The following is a 21,072-nucleotide window of genomic DNA, read 5'->3' as shown; positions in this document are numbered from 1 at the left end:
AACGGAGGGGGCAAAGTTGGGAGAAGTTAACCAAAAAGAGGTGTGTATGAAAATACCACAAAGAAGTTTGATCCTTTGTATGCACTTTTTTAAAATTAAAAAATAAAATCATGTTCTAACAAGAAAAAGTAATTCAAAAGTGAAACATGTATATCTTAACTTTGCTGTTGGTATTATATGGTGTTGACAGGCAAAGGAGAGAGGGAAAGGAATTATGGGAAAGACACAGTCAAGTAATGGATCATGTGAGCTGGAGAGATGACTCAGCGGTTAAGAGCACTGACTGCTCTTCCAGAGGTCCTGAGTTCAAATCCCAGCAACCACATGGTAGCTCACAACCATCTGTAATGGGATCCGATGCACTCTTCTAGTGTGTTTCTGAAGACAGCTGCAGTGTACTCATATAAATTAAAAATAAATAAATACATCTTTAAAAACAAAGTAACAGAAGGTGTGACTGAAATATTGGGAAGGAAGATAATGGTTTTAAAAACACTGCTTAAGCAAAACAGCGCCATGACCCTTTAGAGGCGGCAGGCAAAGGGGCCGTGGGAAGCCTGTGATCCTGAGAGCTCAGAGACATCATCAGCTGATGTAAGGAACATCGTGTGGAGGGGTCTGACACATTTGTACTTTATTGATGGAAGAGCTGAGATTCTAGGGAACTCAAGGGAACATGGAATCTGTGAGCTTCTGGTACATGAAACAAATAAATCATTTCTCTTGCACAGATTTTTTCAAAATTAGAAAAAAAAACTATCGTCACTTATTCTGAATTAACTCTACCTATCTACCTCACCTTTTAGCTTGCTGACGTTTCTAAGGATAGGCTTCCGTGCACTATCCATGTCTACGCTTCTGTGGCCAAAGTTGCCAGGGAAGTGATCAGAAACCAGGGCTTGTCACACAACAGAGACTTTCACACACCTTATCCTATCAGAATGGAACATCTCTGTGCTGGGAGATGTTGTTGTTGTTTTGCTTTTGTTCTTTGTTGTTGTTGTTTTAAAAACAAACTGCCACCTTAGAAGTGATTGGTCACATGTGGTGGTGCATTCTTGTAATCCCAAAATTCAGGAGGCTGAGATATAAGGAATGTAAAACTGTAGGCCAGCCTGGACTATCTGGTGAGATACTGTTACATTCCAGTATAAATTACACATTATATCTTAACATAAACCATGTAAATAATAAAACAAGGAAAGACTCATTAAGGAACTTAGAAGAACTCTGTTAAAGAGCCAAGTATGTTGGCTCATGTCCATAGTGCCAGCACCCAGAGGCTGAGCCAGGAGAATCATACGTCTCACATCCTCCTGGGCTATCTGATGAAACCTCTTAGGCTGCACAGTGAAAGCCTGCCTCCACACAACCAACAACTAGTGCTAAATGTTGGAATTGTGTGGAAAGTGTTCCAAAGGATTTTCCCATCTTCCCACAAACTGGAGAACTGTGACCTTCCTAATACTTACCACTCATTTCCAGGAGTGAGCTCCAGCTCAATGAGAAGTACAGGGGTAAAGATTAGGGGGACCATTACCCACTTCTATGAATCACCACCTTGATGCTGTAGAGTGTGGCTTTCTATGTGTTGGTGAGGGGCTGTGTATGTTGTGAATTTCCTTGTTCTTCACTTACTATTGGAACACACCAGGCCTCTTCATGGGGTTCCTTAAAATCTCACCTGAAGAAACAAAGACTGTCCAACCAACAAATAGTTTACTCTCAAGAGAAGCAGAAATGTATATGTCCCAAATACTTCCCCAATTTCATTAATCTAGTAACTTTCTCCCAAAAGAGGAATGAGAGGAATGGGTAGACCAGTAAGACCTCAAACAACTGTGCATAGCACAGGAGAACACTCTATAGATTCTGGTTCACTTTGGAACTAAAACTCTTTTGTGGATTACTACACATGCCCCAGACACCTTGGTTTTTGTTTTTGTCTTCTTTTTTCCTTCTGATTGTTGTTTATTTGTTTATTTTGAACAGTGCCTTGTTTTAGGCCAGTCTGACTGGGAACTTACTCTGTAGCTCAGGCTTAGCTCAAATTCACAAGAATCTTCCTCTCTTGGTCTGCTAAGTGATAGTATTGTGATAGTGATAGTGACGACATCTTACCTGGCTCTGGAAGTAGAGGGCAAGGGACTGAACTTGAAGGCTGAGAACAGTGTCTTCATAGTTTTACTCTTGGGGACACTGAATAAGAACCTTGGAAACTAATGTGATTGCCTGGAGTCTGTTTTGAAAGCTGGCCCAATCGTCCTGGTCTGAAGCAGAACCCAGGACCCTCATGACCTAATTCCGAGGTTGGAGTTCCACAGGTAGGATGTCAAATGAGATCCACATCCGTTTGGTGTTTCTCCTGGCAGTGGTGTTATGGCCAATTGTGTTTCACCTGTTATACTCTTGTTTTTTTATAATTAGTGTAACACTATCCCGGGATAATCAGCTCTGAGATCACTGTTGCTTGCCTGACAGATGCAAGGTACCTAATCATGTGTTTGCTTCACTGGGGTAGGTAACTAAGAAGCATGAAGCCTTTGGGGAACATTTTTTTTTTTTATATAATCTCCAAGCTTGGCTGATTTTTATAATAACATTTTCGAGCCTTTAATCACTCGGGAGGCTACTTCAATCAAACTGTTTCCATACTTTGATAGTTCAGCCTGTGTTCCTCCCTCTCTGCCCCCCCCACCATGAATTAGGTGCCTTTCCATAACAATCATTGCTCTGTGTCGTGTTATGTTAAATCTACTGGAGCTTTGCGATGAAAAACAAAGGCACCAAGCAAATCATGTTAGCGATCCCAGAGGATGACTAAAATCGTGCACGGTACTGAGTTATGCATGTGTATGGATGGAATGCTTATGCAGCCCGTGCAGACCCGAGGATTTCATTAATTGGAATGATTTGGATTTGATAAGATGGTAGGTCTGTAATCCCATTCCTTTTAAAGAATTAAGAGAACATATAAAGTACCTGGCGCATAGTTCACCAGTTATCTATCTGATTGATCTCGCCAGCAAGTAGGTGCTATGATGTTTGGAAGATCATGGAAAGATGGATGTTTTCATAGTGACTAAGTGTATATGTTCAGGTACGTGTGTGTGAGGGGGTGTGCTCATAAGTGTGCTGCATGTGGAGGCCAGAGGACAACCGCAGATGTGATTTTAGACACAGGATCTCTCAGAGGCCTGGCACTGACTTCTAGGGAGCCAACGCTCTCCCCCTGCCAGCACTGACCTTACGCGCCCATTTGACTGTGTTTAGCCTTTTCACATGGACTCTGAGGATTAAACATAGGTTCCTAAGCCTGAGAGATAAGCCCTGATGACTGAACTACCACTCCAGTTTGATATTGGTGTCTGTTATACTTACTAAACACTGTTCTAATGATCACCGTTGTGTTGATCTGAAAGGCAACTGGTTTTCATGTCCCTACACTGACCCAGTTATGAATATGAATTATGTGTCAGAACCTAGGAAATAATACCTATTGTGAGAATACCATTCATTAAAATAACTATTATAAGATTAATTAATATAGTTGCCCAAACCTAGAAAAGCTCTTCATATGAGAAATTCAATTTTGGCCAGGTGGTGGCGGTGGCACATGCCTTTAATCCCAGCATTTGGGAGGCAGAGACAGGCAGATCTCCGTGAGTTTCAGGACCAGCCTAATCCACAGAGATTGAATTCCAGGACAGCCAGGGCTGTGAAGAGAAACTCTGTCTCAAAAAAGGAAAAAAGAAAGAAAAAAGAAAGAGAAAGTCAATTTTTCAAGCAATTCTTTACTCAGCCTCTTTCATGAACTGCTGAATGTGGAATCACTTTCTTATACAGAGTTGTTTGTTTGTTTTGTTTGTTTGTTTTTGCACCAATACTGGTGTTTTTAAAATTTTTTTGATAGTTTCTAGATCATTTCAGAAAGTTTCCTATTCAGTATTACCTTTCAGTCAAAAACACCTTTTCTCCTTTTCTCAGGTGACAGCTTGAATGGTTGGTCTTTCCCATTTCTGCTTTTATTTTAAAGGCTTGGATTCACAGTCAAAGTCTGAATACGCTCAGGCATAATGGGTGGGGCGGGGCATCTGGCTCTTCTTTCAGGTGGCGATGTCTTCCCTTGGTCATCAGCCCCCGAGAAGCCTTGGATGTCAAGAAAGAGACTAGAGAAGGGAAACTGTTTCCTAACTACTGTACTGTATGATCTTGGAAGCAAGAGGAGGTTAACTTTGAAAATCTTCCTTTCTGAAATCTTCCTTTCAAGGTTGTTTTCAGAGTCGAGGTACTCCTGTCTGTATTTGCTCTCTTCCTGGCTGATCTGTTGTTCTGTTGACCATCATCAGCATCTTCTGTCCTCTTGGTTACCTCAACAACTCTTGAAACAGTGGATTCGTTCTTCACATTTGTGTTTCTGACCCAGTGACCGAGTTCCCAGGGAGAAGCTAAGCCAAGAACCCACTGAGGACTTGAACTTACAAACCAACCTTGTGCATTTAAAGAAGGAAGGAAGAGGAGAACCAGACTTAAACCTTTCAAGAAAAAAAAAATAAGTGTCTTATTTTGCAGATGGTGCCACCACTAAATAGAGTCCAGAAGAATTATGAACACACACTCTTCAAGTAGTGTCTGCTAGCCAATTGTGTTCCTGGAACTTGAAGCATGTATTTCCTCATCAGTGTATAAAGTAGAAGCTTTGTAATAGGTATTCCTTAGCAATAAGTTTCAGGGTATTTCTGGCCCGGAAGTTTTACTAAAGTAAAAGACATCTGTTGGGTTCATGGAGTTTTAAAGCATCGTTTATTATATGAGAATTTATTCTATGGTAGTCTAGGGGCAGCGTTAAGGTCTACCGTCATAAAATAAGCTGAGACAACTCCCAGAATTTTTTAATGCAGCCAGTTAATTTGCTTTAAATATTGAATGAGCTCATTATCAGCCACTACACTGACAGGGCTTCTCTTTGTTACTGTTCCCTAGGTTCATCGGGACAGTTCCCTGCAATCTGATTTATCTGGAAAGCTCGCTGGCAGCCCATCTTATACAGACATCTCATCAGAAATGGCGGTTCAAGCTTTAAACAAAGAACTTTGCTTTCAGTGGTATATTCCTCCTCTGGACAAACCTCCAAAAGATGCGGAACCTATGGTACATAACACACTGATAAGAGTTAAATATTTCACCCAGAGACAAAGCTTAGAATGTTTTTCCTGAAGAAGCAGTGGAGACCTTTAATGATCAAGATTGAGTAGTGATTCAGATTCTAATTCTAGGGGACTCTTAAAAATGAGTCTGCTTTGAAAACTGGAACAGTTGGTCAATATAACCTCTTATGGAGAAACCTTCCAGCCTAGGATTCCTCTGATGGTTTCTTTCTCTAAGAGCCTCAGGCACTTTCACATAGAACGCTAGCCTAAGGGGTTTTTCTTGTCTGGCATTTTCATTTGCTCTTTGTCTCCTGCTTTGGTCTCCTTTTTCACTCTTCGGTACACAAGCTTTGTCCCCTCCAGCGGTGCCCCTGGTAGCTTCTGCACCTCCTTGACTCAAGTGGTGACCCCTGTCAAATCAGAAACCTCCTAGGCCCACCCTTTTTTTTTTTTTTGGTTCCCCACCCTCCCTCTTCTTTAGGCTAGAAGCCTGAGAGCATTGGGCCAATTACACAGTTTTCCCTATTCAGACAAGAAGAGAGATTTACTGTATCACTTCCCAGAAGTACTTGAAGCTGCGTGTTACGTTTTAACGTCAAGCCAACTTTTGTTATTGAACAGGTGATTGGGTCCAGGATTTTCCAAAGATACGAAAATCCACAGATGTTCCAGTCTCTTCCCTAGAATGGCATATTTGCATATGACCTACATATATCCCTGTGTGCACTTTCAGTCATTTCTGCTTTAGATGTATCGTCTGACACAATGAAAGCGTGTGCATAGTTGCTATTCTGTATTATGTATGGAGTAGAAAGACAGAATCTTTGGATGTTCAGCAAACACAACAAAAAATATTTTCCTGTAATTGGTTGAATCTATGAATGTAGAGCCCATGACTGTAGAGGGCTGTCCATGCCATCTGTCCCCTCTTTCCTGGTCAAATCCTTGCCAGAGAGTCCTCCTAACTTTTAAAATAGTGTATCTACCATATCTTTCTGGGAAATTTACTATAGTGATTTTCAAATAGGTTAGAGAGTCAATACAGTTAGACATGACTAGCACTGTGTGTGTGTGTGTGTGTGTGTGTGTACATTGCACGTACATGAAAAGAGACCCGAAAATGGCACCAAGTGTCTTCCTCTGCTGATCCTTGTTTTATTACCTGGTTGGTGAGCTCTTTAATCTACCCATCTCTGAATCTCTAATGTTGTGACTCTGGGCACAGGCAGCTATACCAGGATTTTATGTGTATGTTGGGTGTTTACACAAGGTTCCTCACTTTCCTTCCTAAACAAGACACAGGCCAAAGAAAGCAAACATTGTCTATAAGTATAAAAGGTTCTGTGAGAACGTTGTGTCATGATGTATGCTGTCAAAGACAAAATTGCATGGATGGATTGATCATCATGTATCAGAATGTATTTGTTGCAGGAAAGCCAACAAAAAGGGTAAAAGAGGGAGAGTTTGGAAGGTTTTATAGCTTGGGAACAAATTAAGCAGTAGTCTTTTAAAATCTGGTGTGTATTCATGTCACCAGATTGTAAAATCACTATATCATGTCAATTTCTGGGAGGGCAGATTGGGGCAGGATGATCTGGATGTCCTTATGTTGATGTTGGATGACAGAAACCATCCTCCGGGAATTAGATGCTGACATCATTAGAGTTACAAGGCTTTGTCCATAAACAATCATGTCTGACAGTGAGCACCGGCTTCATGATCTGATGTCAGGGGGTTAGATGCAGAGTCCCAACCATTAAATTGTGATTTAAGGTGGATAATTTTCTTCAAGACACAAGAAAAGGAGCAGAGCATGGTTTCCCTTTTTTCTTACCTTAGGTTCACTTTTCCTTCTTTAACAGTAAACATGTGTATATGTATGTATGTATGTGTGCCTCATGATAGAAGATGTAGTGGCTGTCAACAAAACAAAACTAAGAAACATTTTCTTAGATGGTCTTCTCAGATCCCAAATTCTTAACTTTTTGGAAGATATTTCTGACAGTTGTTTGATTGATTTAGATATTGGTGACTCTGTGCATTTACCTATTAATTATTTTTGCATGTTGATCTAGAGATGGGTGTCGGGTTCTGAGACTAAGAAAACCTTAGATCAATGGTTCTCTATGTGTGGGTCATGGCCTCCCAAAGACCATTGAGAAACATGGCTATTACATTGTGATTCATAACAATAGTAAAATTATAGTTATGAAGTAGCAACAAAAATAACGTTATGGTTGGGGTCACCACAAGAAGAAGAAATATATTAAAAGGTTGGTGCATTAAGAATATTGAGAACCATGTCCTAGATGGGAGTCACAGTTAGCACTGTGCAGAGTTGGGTGCATGGCAGCCATTTTGTTTCTATTAGCAAGTATATGAGGTAGGCGAAATCATTAACCCCATTTCACAGGGGAGGAGACTGAGACCAAGAATGGAGGGCTGGAGCCATCTAACTCCAGAGTATATCTGCCTAAGTAAGCAAGATACCACACTTAGTCCTGATGTCTGTAGCTACTCTTAAGTCTCAGGCAGGATGAATGAAATCATATATCTAATTTAGCCTGTCAGATGTTCCAGGGACGAAAAGGGCCATTTGCATGCCATGGTAAATTCATGTCACCCATCCATTTCCATTTATTGACTATTTAGACACAGAAATGCCAGGCAAGGATGCTAGGGCCAGTAAAATAGAAAATCCAGGATTAGCTGGGATTCTGATAGGAAAGGATTTTGTTGTTGTTGTTTGATTGTTTGTTGTTTAAGAATTAAGAGTGAAAAATTTCTCTAGGTAATGAACTTCATAGGTAGTTTTGAGTTTGTAGCTTACAATATCTGAACTTCCTAAATACAGGAAGCAGAAATCAGACTATCTTATCTGAAACAAACAAACAAGCAAACAAAAACAAAAAAATCTTTAATAGAACATGAATGAACCACACAAAAGCAACCTATTAGTTTTTTTTACAAAATTTTACCTATTATTTTGTTACAAAATAAATAATTCTCCAACAATTTCAGTACCTTATAGCGACAGAAAGTAAGTGGCCATTAGAGACTTAAATATAAGGAACCTCCCAGATACTGCTTTTATAGACACAGTGAAAATTTGTTGCTTGTAGCCAGATATGAAACCATAGCTCAGCTCTAAAAACATGTCCCCAGAGCCAGTGGTTTGATGACTTAGATTTATCTAATGTCATACCAGAAAGCTTTGATCTTTAACCCACCTCATCCACCTTTAGCAAGCAGGGTTGTACTTTGTGGTTCCAGCTGAGCTCTGAATTGTGTTGATAAGAAGACTGGCTGGCTTCAAGGTATGCATTCGATAGGAATGACAAGTAACAAGTGACAAGTGACAAGTGACAGAGGTGTGTTGGTTAGTTTGTTATCAACTTGATAAAGCTAGAGTCATTTGGGAAGAAGAAATGCCAATTGAGAAATTGCCTCCATCAGATAGACCTGTTGAGGAAGTCTTGATTAACCATGGGCCCAGCTCACCGTGGTTGGTGTTACCACTGGCCAGATGGTTCGGGGATGTCTAAGAAAGCAAGCTGAGCAAGCTGAAGGGAGCAAGCCAGTAAGTAGTACTCCTCCATGACCTGTATTTCAGCTCTTGCCTCCAAGTTCCTGCTTGAATTCCTAACCTGATTTTCCTCAGTGGCAGACTATGATGTTGGAGTATAAGCCAAATAAGCCCTCTCTTCAAGTTTCTTTTGGTCATGATATTTATCATAACAATAGAATGAAAAGTAGGACAAGGAGATGGGTGGCTAGTTTTCCTATGGATATTAAGACCTAATTTGGTCTCCTCCATTGGTTCAAAGGCGATTGTATTATTATATATGGCTGTAAAGTCCAAGGCCACATCTTAAGGCCATAGAAAACTTCAAATAGACAAGCATGACCACATTCAGGAATTCTGAACAGGCCAGACACTGAACACTGAACAGGAAGTCTTCATCAGGCCAGTGAAAGCTCAACGTTGAATAGAAGTGGACCCTTGAGATGTTCAATTAGTACAGGATTTGAGCCATACTTGGGGACAAGAGATGTGGAGGCCAGTTTCTTCCCGGAGGTCTTGATATGTTTAACAAGAGCTCTGCTATTCTTAGGCTGTGTATTCAAAACAAGCTCAGTCTCGAAGGAAAAGCAAGATAAGAGCTAGGCTTCCTGTGGTTAGTGCCTGAGTTGTTACAGGTATCATATGATTGTCCAGGACTTTCTTCTACATTGTCTCTGGATTTGAAGTCCTGATCAAATAGTTAACTGGTCCTCTTACTGAGAGATCCTGAAGCTACTAAGTATATAGTATAAGCCAATCCCAAGGAATGGGATGGTTGAATCTACAGTTTATAGGCAACGGAGGCAGAGATATGGCTGTTTGAACAACTTGCTCAAGATCACAAAGGTGCTGTTTTAGTTACGATTTCCATTGCTTTGAAGAGACACCATGACCAAGGCAACTCTTGTAAAAGATAACATTTGACTGGAACTGGCTTACAGGTTCAGTCCCTTATCATCAAGGCAGGAAGCAGAGCAGCATCCAGGAAGGTATGGCGCTGGAGTAGCTGAGAGTTCTACATTTGTTCCAAAGGCAAACAGAAGACTGTCCTGCAATCAGCTAGGAGGAAGGTCTCATAGCCCACCCTCACAGTGACATACTTCCTCCCACAAGGCCACACCTCCCAACAGTGCCACTCCACATGGGCCAAGCATATTCAAATCACCACAGGTACTAAGTAGGGGAGACACAGGCAGACACTGGTCCATGCTCATTGCAACTACAAGTGTGCTTAGGATGTGATGTTCTGATCTCACACTGCCACATATCCACTGACTTCAGCAGTTTCTGTCAAGCTCAGGAAAAAAGGGCTTTCAACCTGTATGAAGCTGCAGGCAGGTGCTGGCCTGAAGAGGAAGAAAGCCATTGGCATGAATATGTGGTATGCACCTAAGTGCAAACTTTTCATTCATACACTTCAGTAGCCCTTAACAGACATGCTGGGGGGGTTCAGAGACACAATGATATTAATTGCACAAATACTGAAAAAAATGCCCCAAATGATAAGATAATATCCCTGTCCTCAATGATCTTAAATTCTGTTTCTGGAGTCATAGGCAACACTCACAAAGCAAGAGCAAACAGCAGAAGGCAGTGTGTGGTCTTGGCCAAATCTCTCAAGGAGATTTCATCATCTTATAAAACCTATTTTTCTACATTTCACATAAACTAGATAACACAGAGGCAGCACGTCTTCACTATTTCTACCAAGCTTACATGACTATTGAGAAACCTAACCCCATCTTCCTCTGCCGCCTCCTCTCTTCTCTCCCTCATCCCTTTCCTTTTATAGAATGGTTATTATAAGATTTTATTATCACACTGTGCTTCAGTTACAGAAATATCTGACAACTTGTACATAGAATTTCTGTCTTACATTTTAATTTAAATGATTTATTAATGTCCCTATATATATCACATATGTATATTTGTATTTGTCTGTTTAATATTATTAGTCCCTTTCAATCAAAGAATGAATTTAAAAAATAAATCGGGGTTGCAAATGCATTCTGTCATACATGTACTTATAAATAATTTTGAATTTTGTTTATATTGACACTGGTATTTTTGGTTGTGAGCCTAGCCTTTAATGGCTGAGCCATCTCTCTAGTCTGACACTGGTATTTTTAACTTAAAAAAAAAGTAGAAAAAAAATAATAAAAAATAAAAAATAAATAAAAATTAAAAAAAAAAAAGTAGAGCTAGAGAGATGGCCCAGTTGGCAAAGTGTTTGATATACAGAGATGAAGACCTGAGTTGAAACAAAATTTTTGTATGATGACAAGCAACTGTATAGAAGGATGCCTGGGCTCAGTGGCTAACTGGTCTAGTCACAGTAGCAAACTGCAAACTCCATGGGAGACCCTGTCTCCAAAAATGAGGTGAATAACAACTGAGGAAGTCATCCAGTGTCAACTGGCTTCCACATGCATGTGCACATGTACGTACATGCACCTGCATCCCAATATTCATGTGATGCCTATGCATCTCCACTCCACAGAGAGACAGACACAAACAGTTTTAATAAGATACAGTTCACAGATCATCAATCTATAAGTCAATGTTTACAGTAGAGTCACAGAGTTGCACAGGTGCTACTGCAATCAGTTTGACACCTTTCCCCATATAAAAAGTCAATCAACATCAGTGTCTTGTCTCATCTCTCTGTACCATCCCCCTATTACTACTCTCCCTGCCCAATAACCCGGACAGTTACTTGCGTCCTACCCCTGTGTTGGATTAGTCTAAATACTCATGCAAAGTATCCTCATATCTAACTTGCCATCTACTCTTTAACTAGCATCTGAGTGGGGCCACGCAGAGTTTGTGTTGCCATGTCTGGCTTATCTTACTTCACATTCTGTCTTCTAGCTTTACTCACATCCAAAAGGTCAGGATTTCATGTTCAAGCCTGCACAGTGTTCTATTTTGAGTGTGTTTTATCTACCCACTCACATGCTGATGGTTACAGGTTGATGATTGAGAAGGGTGCTTAGCTACCAACCAGAGTGCGGCTATCACTCTGATTGACTGATTTGCTTGCTTTTGGATACACACTCAATGAGATGGGATACTGGGTCTTTTTCTGTGACTCTGGGAGCTCTGAGATCTTTCTTCTGTCCTACAAGTGATGACATTTTATGGCATGCCTTGGTATCACCTCCCATAAGTTCTACTAGGTACCAATGACAGACTTCTCAACCTGAACACCATGTTTTCCTTCCATAGAGCTGTCAACCTCTATCAGGGTCTTCCCTCTGGTTATTTCTGTATACTCTTAAAGTTCTGTTATTCAGATAGTGAGACAAATAGGTTCAAAGTTTACCTTTTTATCCTTTTCTCCCTGTTAGCTATGATTTGAATTTAGGATTTACTTTTTGGGGGGGAGACAGATTCATTTTTGTGCTTTAAATATCTTGTTGCTTACTAGTTGTATATTTTTCTTCTCATTCCTTTTCCCATTTAAGCTGCCCCATGTTGCTTCTTCATGGACATACCAATGCCATGGTATGTCCTCTCCTCTTAAGGGGAAGTTCCTTCCTCTTCTTTTATTCAGGGACTTGTCGCTTTTCTCTCTGAAGGTTTGTTATGGTCACTGATAATTTTTTTCTATCTTAGGTCTGATCCTCTGAGTTTCTTTCTCCTGTTAGTTTTGGTTTCTGTCTTTCATGTTCTTTTCCAGTGGACCTTTGGCTATCTGATTATGTTGGGGAACACACTGAAAACACATGGTGTCTGGCTCATTGATGAATAGGCTTTGTTATAAGATGACCAGAGGGAGATCCCACAGTTCATTGGAGGATACTGAATTGCCAGTGTCTGTGAGTCTTTTTTCTTTAACTGGCCAATGATCCCAGAGAGAATGTGCCCACATCCTGTTGTGGTTGAGCATGTAGATATCTCTTATTCATAATACATCAACTCCAATATTTCCCCCATCGCCTAACTCCCATAGCTAAAGCCATGAATACAGATTGTCTGATTTAATATCTGCAGAGCCTGAGTAGGTAGGTTTCACCCAGGACCAGTGTCAAGGGACTTTAAGTTTCAGCATTTGCAGAGCCTCTTTAATAAGCACAGATACCCAGTGAACATACACCTCTACTTCTTGTTATGTTCAATCTCCCCACTTGGACACAGGAAGGGATCTGGTGAGACGAGCTCTCACATTTCTATTTGCAGTCCCACCTGCCCTTGCCTTCTCAATGTCTGGCCCTCTAATCCTGGGCATTTTTCACCTTTTAAAGTCATGCCTGATGTCGGCAATCCCTTTGAAGACACTTCCCTCTCTTCTGAGCCCCCCAGATGCTCTCTATTCTTCAAAGTGCTGCTAAGTCCCATCTCTTTCACCCCCTTTTCTTTGTGTCTTTATATCTTAAAGATATCCCTTTAGTCTTTACTTTGACTTGTGCGGAAGCAGAGATATGTGCCTATGTGTGCCTGACTAGTGAGTTTTGATGGTCTGCTTTAGGATTCAGCTTTCTGATCTCGAAAGGGAAGGGAAGGTCTGTGATTCTCACATTCTGTGAATCCACAACTGTTAATAGTGGATGGAATAGACGCTTAAGAATTATCCAAATCCAAGCCATGGGAGAAATTACTGGGGCATGAGTCACCAAGAGAATCCCTCCTCTTAAACAGGCCTATGACGTTGTGTGGAGTTGAAATAAATGGGGAAGAGAGAATTGTGGGTGTGTGGGAGTGAGTAAGTAACCCAACTGACTGGGAAAGTGTATTTACTGAAAGTAACAGGAAGTAGAGGTGTATGCTCACTGCTTATCCATGCTTATTAAAGGGGCCCTGCAAATGCTGAAACTTAACTGTTTGTAGTACAAAACATTACTCTAAATAGCACTTATTTTCATGCAATTATATTTGTACATTTTTTGTCTAGGCAAGGGAGGATGCTGTCTCTTGAACTCATCATGTAGTCTAGGCTGGCTAGGAACTCCCAATTATCTTGCTTCTGTATCCCATGTTCCAGGATTCCAAGAATGTGTTGCCATAACCAAATTAACTTCGAACATCTTGTATTTCTCTTCACAGTGCTGTGAGAGAGAGAAAAAAAAAAACCCAGAATATTTCTTTTCTGTAGAAAAACTCGTTAAAATAATGTGATCTTTTCTATAAGGAATAATGGTGGGATTTTCAGTTATAGATTTGATGTCTGTTTTTTTTGTGTGACTTTATTTTATGTTTCTTTAGGTTTTATTATTGTATGCATATAACCTGAAGCCCCTGAAGATTACAGATATTAAAGTGTCTACCGGTAACAACTTGTGCGTTGGCACCTCCTGGATTCCACTGAGGAGGCAAGTAAACACCATTCTCTGGTAGCCAGCTGAGGATGATGGTGGAGAAAACGTTAGTCTAAGTAGTAGTAAGAGAAGGAAAGAATTCCCAGAAGGCAGAGCAGGAGAGCTCAAAGTCCATGTGGTGTGGGAGGGCTCGGCCTCAGCTGTGCAGGGCTTTGCTACCAACACAGGTAAGTGTAGCTGCAGGGGCTCAGGGCTGAGAATCAAAGCAGATGTACTGTACTTTTTGTAAGGTCTCAGATTAAGGGTTCCGGAGGGATATACTGAGACAATTTATCCTTTGAAGTAAGAGGTTCTTTAGGGAGTAATTAACTCCAAGGAAAGACAACCTGATGGGGGCTCTGAGCAGTATCCAGGCCCATGAGACTAAGTATGGTCCCTTCTGATAGGTTTCAGGGACATAGGAGAAGTCCCATCACATGGTTGATGAGTGGTCCATAGGATGCAATTGGCTGTTCTACATCTATTGAAATGAAAGAAAAGAACAGGCAAAGGTTGGTCCATCCAGTTAGTGTATGCCCATCACACAGACATGGTACCCATAGCTCCTGATGGCTCACATTCCTCTGGAAACCTCGTCTGGTGAATCAAGGTTTACAGACTTACAGGCAAAGTCTCTAGGTCTCTGTCATTTCCCTGTCCAATATGTGTTCATAATAAAAGCCTTAAAGAAGGTAGGGATGAAGGGAGTGTGTCAACACAATAAAGGCTATATTCTACAAACTTACAGCCAATACTATACTAAATGGAAACAATAAATAACCACTCAAAGTATTTCTTCTAAAGTCCACAAGACAAGGATGTGGGGTCCACTTTTCTTCAATCCATCCTCTGGTGTCTGAACTACAGCAATAAGGTGAGAGGAAGAAACAAAAGCAAGGACACTATTGGGAAAATCAGTCAAATTACCCCATCTGCAAACAGTGTGATCTTGTACAGAGGAGATGCTAAAGACTTGAGGAGAATAACCTTGGAACTGATAAGCACTTTTAGCAAAAGATCAGTGCTAGAGGTTATCACAATACCCAACTTCAAGTCACACCATAGAGCCATGGTAACTAGAGCAACGGTACTGGCACGAGGAGACATGTGGATCACTGGGATGGAAGAGAAGACCTGGAATTATACTGAGACAGCTAAAGTGTCTTAGTTAGGGCTTGGCTTTACTGCTGTGAACAGACACCATGACCAAGGCAACTCTTATAAAGACAACATTTAATTGGGGCCAGCTTACAGGCTCGGAGGTTTAGTTCATTATCATCAAGGCGGGAACATGAATGGCACCATCCAAGCAGGCATGGTGCAGGAGGAGCTGAGAGTTCTACATCTTCATCTGAAGGCTGCTAGAATAATACTGACTTCTAGGCAGCTAGGATAAGGGTCTTGAACACACTCACTTGGACACACCCAGTCCAACAAGGTCACACCTACTCCAACAAGGCCATAACTCCAAATAGTGCCACTCCCTAGGCCACGCATATTCAAACCATGACATAGAGTCACCTGTATTTGGACAGAGGTACCAGAAACGTGTACTATAGAAAAGGCAGGGTCTTCAACAACTAGCACTGGGAAAACTGGATATTTGCATGAAGGAGAATGAAACTCTGTCCACATCTCTCATCCTGCAAACTTGATCAACTCCAACACCACTGGAGAACACCACTAGGAGCGTTTCCGTGTGTAGGTAGAGACAAGGGTCTTTTGAAAAAGATTTCAGTTGCTCAGGAAATAACATCAAAAACTGGAAAGTGAGATCATATGACATTAAAAGGCTCCGAATAGCAATGGCAACACTCACAGGAGTGGAGAGACAGCCTACAGAGAAAGGAAAACTCTCAGAGCTACATACAAGACAGAGAATAAATATCTAGAAATAATTCAAGAAGCTATTCCCCAAACAAACCAATTAATTTAAGCTAAAAATTGTGTGTGTGTTTGTGTGTATGATGTTTGCTAATTAAATCCAAACTCCACCACCTCCTTTGTGTCCTTCCCTGTACGCAACCATGTTCTATATTATTCTCCAAATTAAACCCTCAGCTTTGGCCAGGCCTATTCCTATCTTTCCAACAAACAGAAAAGATCTCTAAGTTTTGTCTAGTTGAATTTTGATTGCTTATTTTCTGTTTTCCTCTCCTTTTACCAAGTTCTTTGTTTGGAGGTTTCAAAGAAATGTTTTAGCTTAGGTAGTTCATCATCAACCCAATCACTCACTGCCCTGGGCTCCTTCTGCCTCCGTTTCTCCTCCTGTAAGAGGGCAGTGATAACACCCCCTTGCCTAGCTCTCACAGGCTCAGGGAAGCTGCCAGCACAGGTGTCTCTGATACTTGCTCTCTGCCCCACCAGCATCTGGTAAAAGCTGTGTGGATGGAGACTCACCGCCTCTCTCTTTCCCCAGAGAGTCCCATTCTCGCTCCATGCTTTTCAGATCTCAGGACTTTTTGGCATTCTCATGAAAGAGAATAAAACAAGAGCTGTCTCGAGAGTCGGCAGGCCTCCAATTATTCAGTCAATAGTCTTCCTTCTTTTTCCCCTTTTCCCCTTAAAGCAAAAAGAAGTGGGGAAACTAAACATATGCCATATACCAGCATAAGAAGCAGCAAAATCAGGGCATTTGCATTTACGTGTTCCTTGTAAATCCTGAAACACTGCAGGGGCTTAATTTTTTTTTTTTACTTTTCAGAACCATGTGATGAACATAGGGATAAAACCTGCAGAGTAGAGAGGCGCCAGTGAGAAGCTTCTCTTAAAATTTTAATTACATTTAATTTAAAAATAGAATTCTTTTAAAACTGTTGTGCTTATGATTGTGGTAAACGACCCTGACAGGGACAAGCCCCTGTCTCTGAGCTTATCTCAGTGAATGGCCTCTCTCTCTACTGACTCAGGACAGTTTGATGTGTTCTGATGCCTGTCACCTCTTGCTCACTCACTGAAGACAAAACCAGAGTTTCTGTGGTAGAGAAAACAGAAAGAACTCCCCTCTCTTCGGGCACCTCCTTATCCCCTTCTAAAGTTCTCCTTGGGAAAGGCACCTTTCAGTTGTTTTTCTGAAAGCCACAGAGGGGGGAAAAAAGAACATGTTCTCAGGAATCTGCAAATAAACATTCTGGCTAATTCTAAGTAGACAATTACATCTTTGAGACAAGAATCAAGTTCTCTGCCCACCCTCCCTGACTTTAAACCCCCCGTCATCATCTTTCATTTTCACCTGTGTTCCTGCTACGAACTGGGTCCTGTCCTCCAGTCCCTGGCAGAGTAGGAGGCATTAGGAAGCGTAGAACCTTGGGGAGCCCACATAACTCAGGCAGGATTATGCCTATAGGATACTTGCCTGTGGGGTCAAGACAAGAGGTCTAAAAGCTAGAGTGGACATTGGCCTTGGTGGTGGTGTTGGACATTCAATAGCCCTATTAATTCTTATTATGACACAGACAGCCCCCCCAATAATTGATCCAGGGTCCTATCAATTTATTTAATCAGCTTTAGTACAATTAGTGTGCTATTACTCCTAAAATATTTTTCAACACTAGACTGGCTATTTCCCAGATGTGCTCCCCTAGTTACTCTCCAGTCATCCTGTCTGAGCTGGATTTGCTCTATCAGGCCATTTCCTGGTTCTCCATCCACCCCCATCCCCCACCCATAGTGGTCCCTACCTACTATCCCCAGCCAGAACCGAAGCCCCGCCTACCTCTGTTCTCCCCAGTAATTGGTTGCCAGTCACTTTTATTTAACCAGTCAGAGAACACGGGCAGGCACAGTTTACACCTCATTTGGTGTATGCAACAGTGTGTTCCTCTGGACTGCAACCAGATCTTGGGGCCAGTGTTTAGCATTTGAATACACAGCCGTGTGGGATCATTCTCCAACAGCCTGGGGACAGAGAGGTGAAGAGAGTAAGCTGAGCGAAGCAATGGCTGCCAGGAGAGAGAGGAGGGTCAAGGCATTAGCAGTCAGGAACACTGAGCCCAAGGTAGACAACCATCATCCCTAATGTTGTCTTTTCTAAGCAAGGCAGCAGACAACCTAAGGAGATGTCAGGCCCTGACAGCAAAGCTCCACATACTTTGCTGGGTACTGGATCATTCTTAAGAGAGTAATTTATACTGGGCATTTACTCTGAAGAAGCCATTATTGTCCCTGGGTTCTGGATCATCAGGATGAACCTAAAGCCCACTGTCAAGGACTAGTTTATTCTTATTACAACCCCAAGTATTGTAAGAGAAAGCCAAGCATCTATTTGAGGTGCTGAGGATAGAGTACCAGGCTTTGGACATGCCAGGCAAGCATCATACTACAGAGATGTGCCTCAGCCCTATGTGGTTTTTTGAAAAGACATGAATACTTTCTCTAGGCTTTAGAATGAAGAATGGGGTTTAGGACATTCTCTTCTCTTTATGTGCTGTTTTATAGTTAAACATATACAGTTATGTTGTTCCCACCTTACAAATGTTCAATGAATTACAAGTAGTGGGCTTCATTAGTTCAGCCTTGGCATAGAGGAATCTCAGGGGGAGATGCTCACTGACTTGCTGGAGGGTCCAGAGATAGAGGAAGGACCAGAGCATGGGTAGGTTTCCTGTGAAGGAGACAACTGTGACTCACCAAGTCCTGCCACTACTTTCTCTCTCCAAAATAACAGGCATCTTACACAGCATGATTGGCTAGTATCCACTTTTGGTTTTTTTACTGGGCAAGTTTTCCAAACAAACCTAATGACCAATCTTTATGTTTTAGTTGTTACCTTTTAACAGAAAAATGGAGTGCAGAATGTTTATTAAATATAAAAATTCTCATATATATGTGTGTGTGTGTGTGTGAGAGAGAGAAAGAGAGAGAGAGAGAGAGAGAGAGAGAGAGAGAGAGAGAGAGAGAGAATTTGTGTATGATAGTATCTCTATCTCTATCTCTGGCATGTATGTATGCATTTAGTGTCAATAAGAGAATCAAATAGTACTCCATGTCACAAGTAGAGAGACTGTTAGACTGAAGAGTTAAAGTTTCTATGTATATCTACTCTTCTGCTCTGCTGCTCTTTGGATCCTCTTCTCATTTTGCATAATAATGCCCTTCCTTGAGTAGACACACGAATATTCATTCTGTTTCTACAGGGTGGAGTCACTTAGGGCCATGCAAGTGCTCTTGTCTAGCTTCTTCCAAGTACAAACCTTTGACCTCTACTATCCTGGCCCCTCTGCCCTCAGAGCATCCAGTCTTCATTGACTTTAAGCCCTTGACATTGCCCCTCTGCAGCAGCATTGCCACTGCCTTCTGTGCCTCCGCTTTGGCTCTTGTTTTTCATCTTTCTCAATTTTCTTCATCTTTCTCTCTGTCCCTACCAGACATACACACACACACACACACACGCATACACACAAAGGTACAAACACAGACACTCAGATATACACACAGACATAGACACACACATTCATATGTACACACATAGATACACAAACACACAGAGATACATATACAGGCATAGATACACACTCAGACACACACATCCACAGAGAGACATACATAGACATACATAGCAGAACACATTTAGCATACACACACACACACACACACACAAACACACACACCTCTAAAGTATGCAAACACTGCTTGGCCTTTTCAAGTTCTTCTGATTTGTCATAGTTTTTACCTTGTGTCACTAGACAACCATAACATGCCAACAAGATCCTGAGAGTGAATCTCCTGTTGGCTGATTGACCGGGGTTTCTTCACCCATATAAATATTTATTTTCATGTTCAGACTAATTTGGGTAGGTTTCTTCTGTCATTTTGCCCTTTCCACGTTTTAACGTATACCAGCTTGTGTGCTTAAATAGACACGAACATCATGAGTGTGTTTGCTCTCTCTTTGCTCACATTTGTGGAATGAAGGAATAATTGAGTAGATGATATTAGGGAAATTCAGACACTTAACTCTTAAATAAAGGCTTAATTCATAAATCTTATTGAGTCTAAAACCAGTACCCCCTTGACTTTTCAAATTAAATATATGAATACATATATGTATGTGTTTGTTATTTTTAGAGTCATCGCAGTTCATGAGAAACTATCTAATCTTGCACAAATAGCAGAGATATCCTTACCCTCAGTTCCTGAAGTTACTTCAGAGGAAAATGTCTATGAAGCAGTAGAACCCAGTTTTATTGAAGATAAACCAATTGATACAGATATGGAAGTAAGTACATTCCTGAATTACTTGAAATGAACTTGCAATTTTAAGAAGGATCCCATCATACATCCTCACTTAAGTTCTTGTTTCCTTTTTTAGGGCTTCCAGATATGGTCTAGTTCATGTGCATACATGTGTATTCACATGCACTTGTGTATGTGGGAGTATGTGCAAATATGTGTGTATGCACATGGAGCCCAGAGGTCACCCTCAAGCATTATTCTTCAAAATGCCATTCACCTGGTTTTTCACAGCAAGGCATTTCACTGAACCTGGAGCTCACCAACTCGGCTAGATTGGCTGGCCAGTGAGCTCCAGGGATTGTCCTGTCTTTTATTTCCGAATCACTGGGATTGTAAGCATGTTCTATGATACACAGCTCTTACTTCTTTGTGTTTCATTTTTTCCATGAGTTCTGGGGCTCAAACTCAGATACCCATGTGTGGTGGTTTGAATATGCTTGGCCCAAGGGAAATGGCACTCTTAGGAGGTGTGGCCTTCTTGGAAAAAGTGTGTCACTCTGTAGGCAGACTTTTAGATCTCCTAGTGCTCAAGCTCTGCCCAGTGTAGAAGAGAGCCTCCTCCTGGCTGCCTGCAGAAAACAATCTCCTTCTGGATGCCTTCAGATCAAGATGTAGAACTCTCAGCTCCTTCTACAGCAACATGTCTCTCTGCACGCTACCATGCTTCCTGCCATAATGATAAACAGACTAGACCTCTGAAACTGTAAGGCAGCCCCAATGAAATATTGGCCTTTATAAGAGTTGCCTTGGTCATAGTGTCTCTTCACAGCAATGGAAACCCTAACTAAGACACCATGGTTGTAAGGCAAATGCTTTACCAATCATG

The 21,072-nt window shown here is 41.3% G+C and overlaps 1 protein-coding gene across 1 annotated transcript in view; it reads left to right on the top strand.

Moving 5' to 3' along the window:
• Cfap54 (cilia and flagella associated protein 54) overlaps positions 1–21,072 on the top strand; it is a 283,790-nt gene that overhangs the window by 234,918 nt on the left and 27,800 nt on the right. The window contains exons 64-66 of the mRNA XM_028783037.1: positions 4,984–5,151; positions 13,921–14,027; positions 20,079–20,229. Coding sequence (XP_028638870.1) covers positions 4,984–5,151; positions 13,921–14,027; positions 20,079–20,229 — 426 coding nt within the window. The remainder of the gene's footprint in view (positions 1–4,983; positions 5,152–13,920; positions 14,028–20,078; positions 20,230–21,072) is intronic.

This window comes from Grammomys surdaster, unplaced genomic scaffold (genome assembly GCF_004785775.1).
Source record: "Grammomys surdaster isolate TR1022 unplaced genomic scaffold, NIH_TR_1.0 958, whole genome shotgun sequence".
Classification (NCBI taxonomy): Eukaryota; Metazoa; Chordata; class Mammalia; order Rodentia; family Muridae; genus Grammomys; species Grammomys surdaster.
The sequence above is the reverse complement of the archived record's forward strand: the minus strand, read 5'-3'. Positions and strand labels throughout refer to the sequence as shown.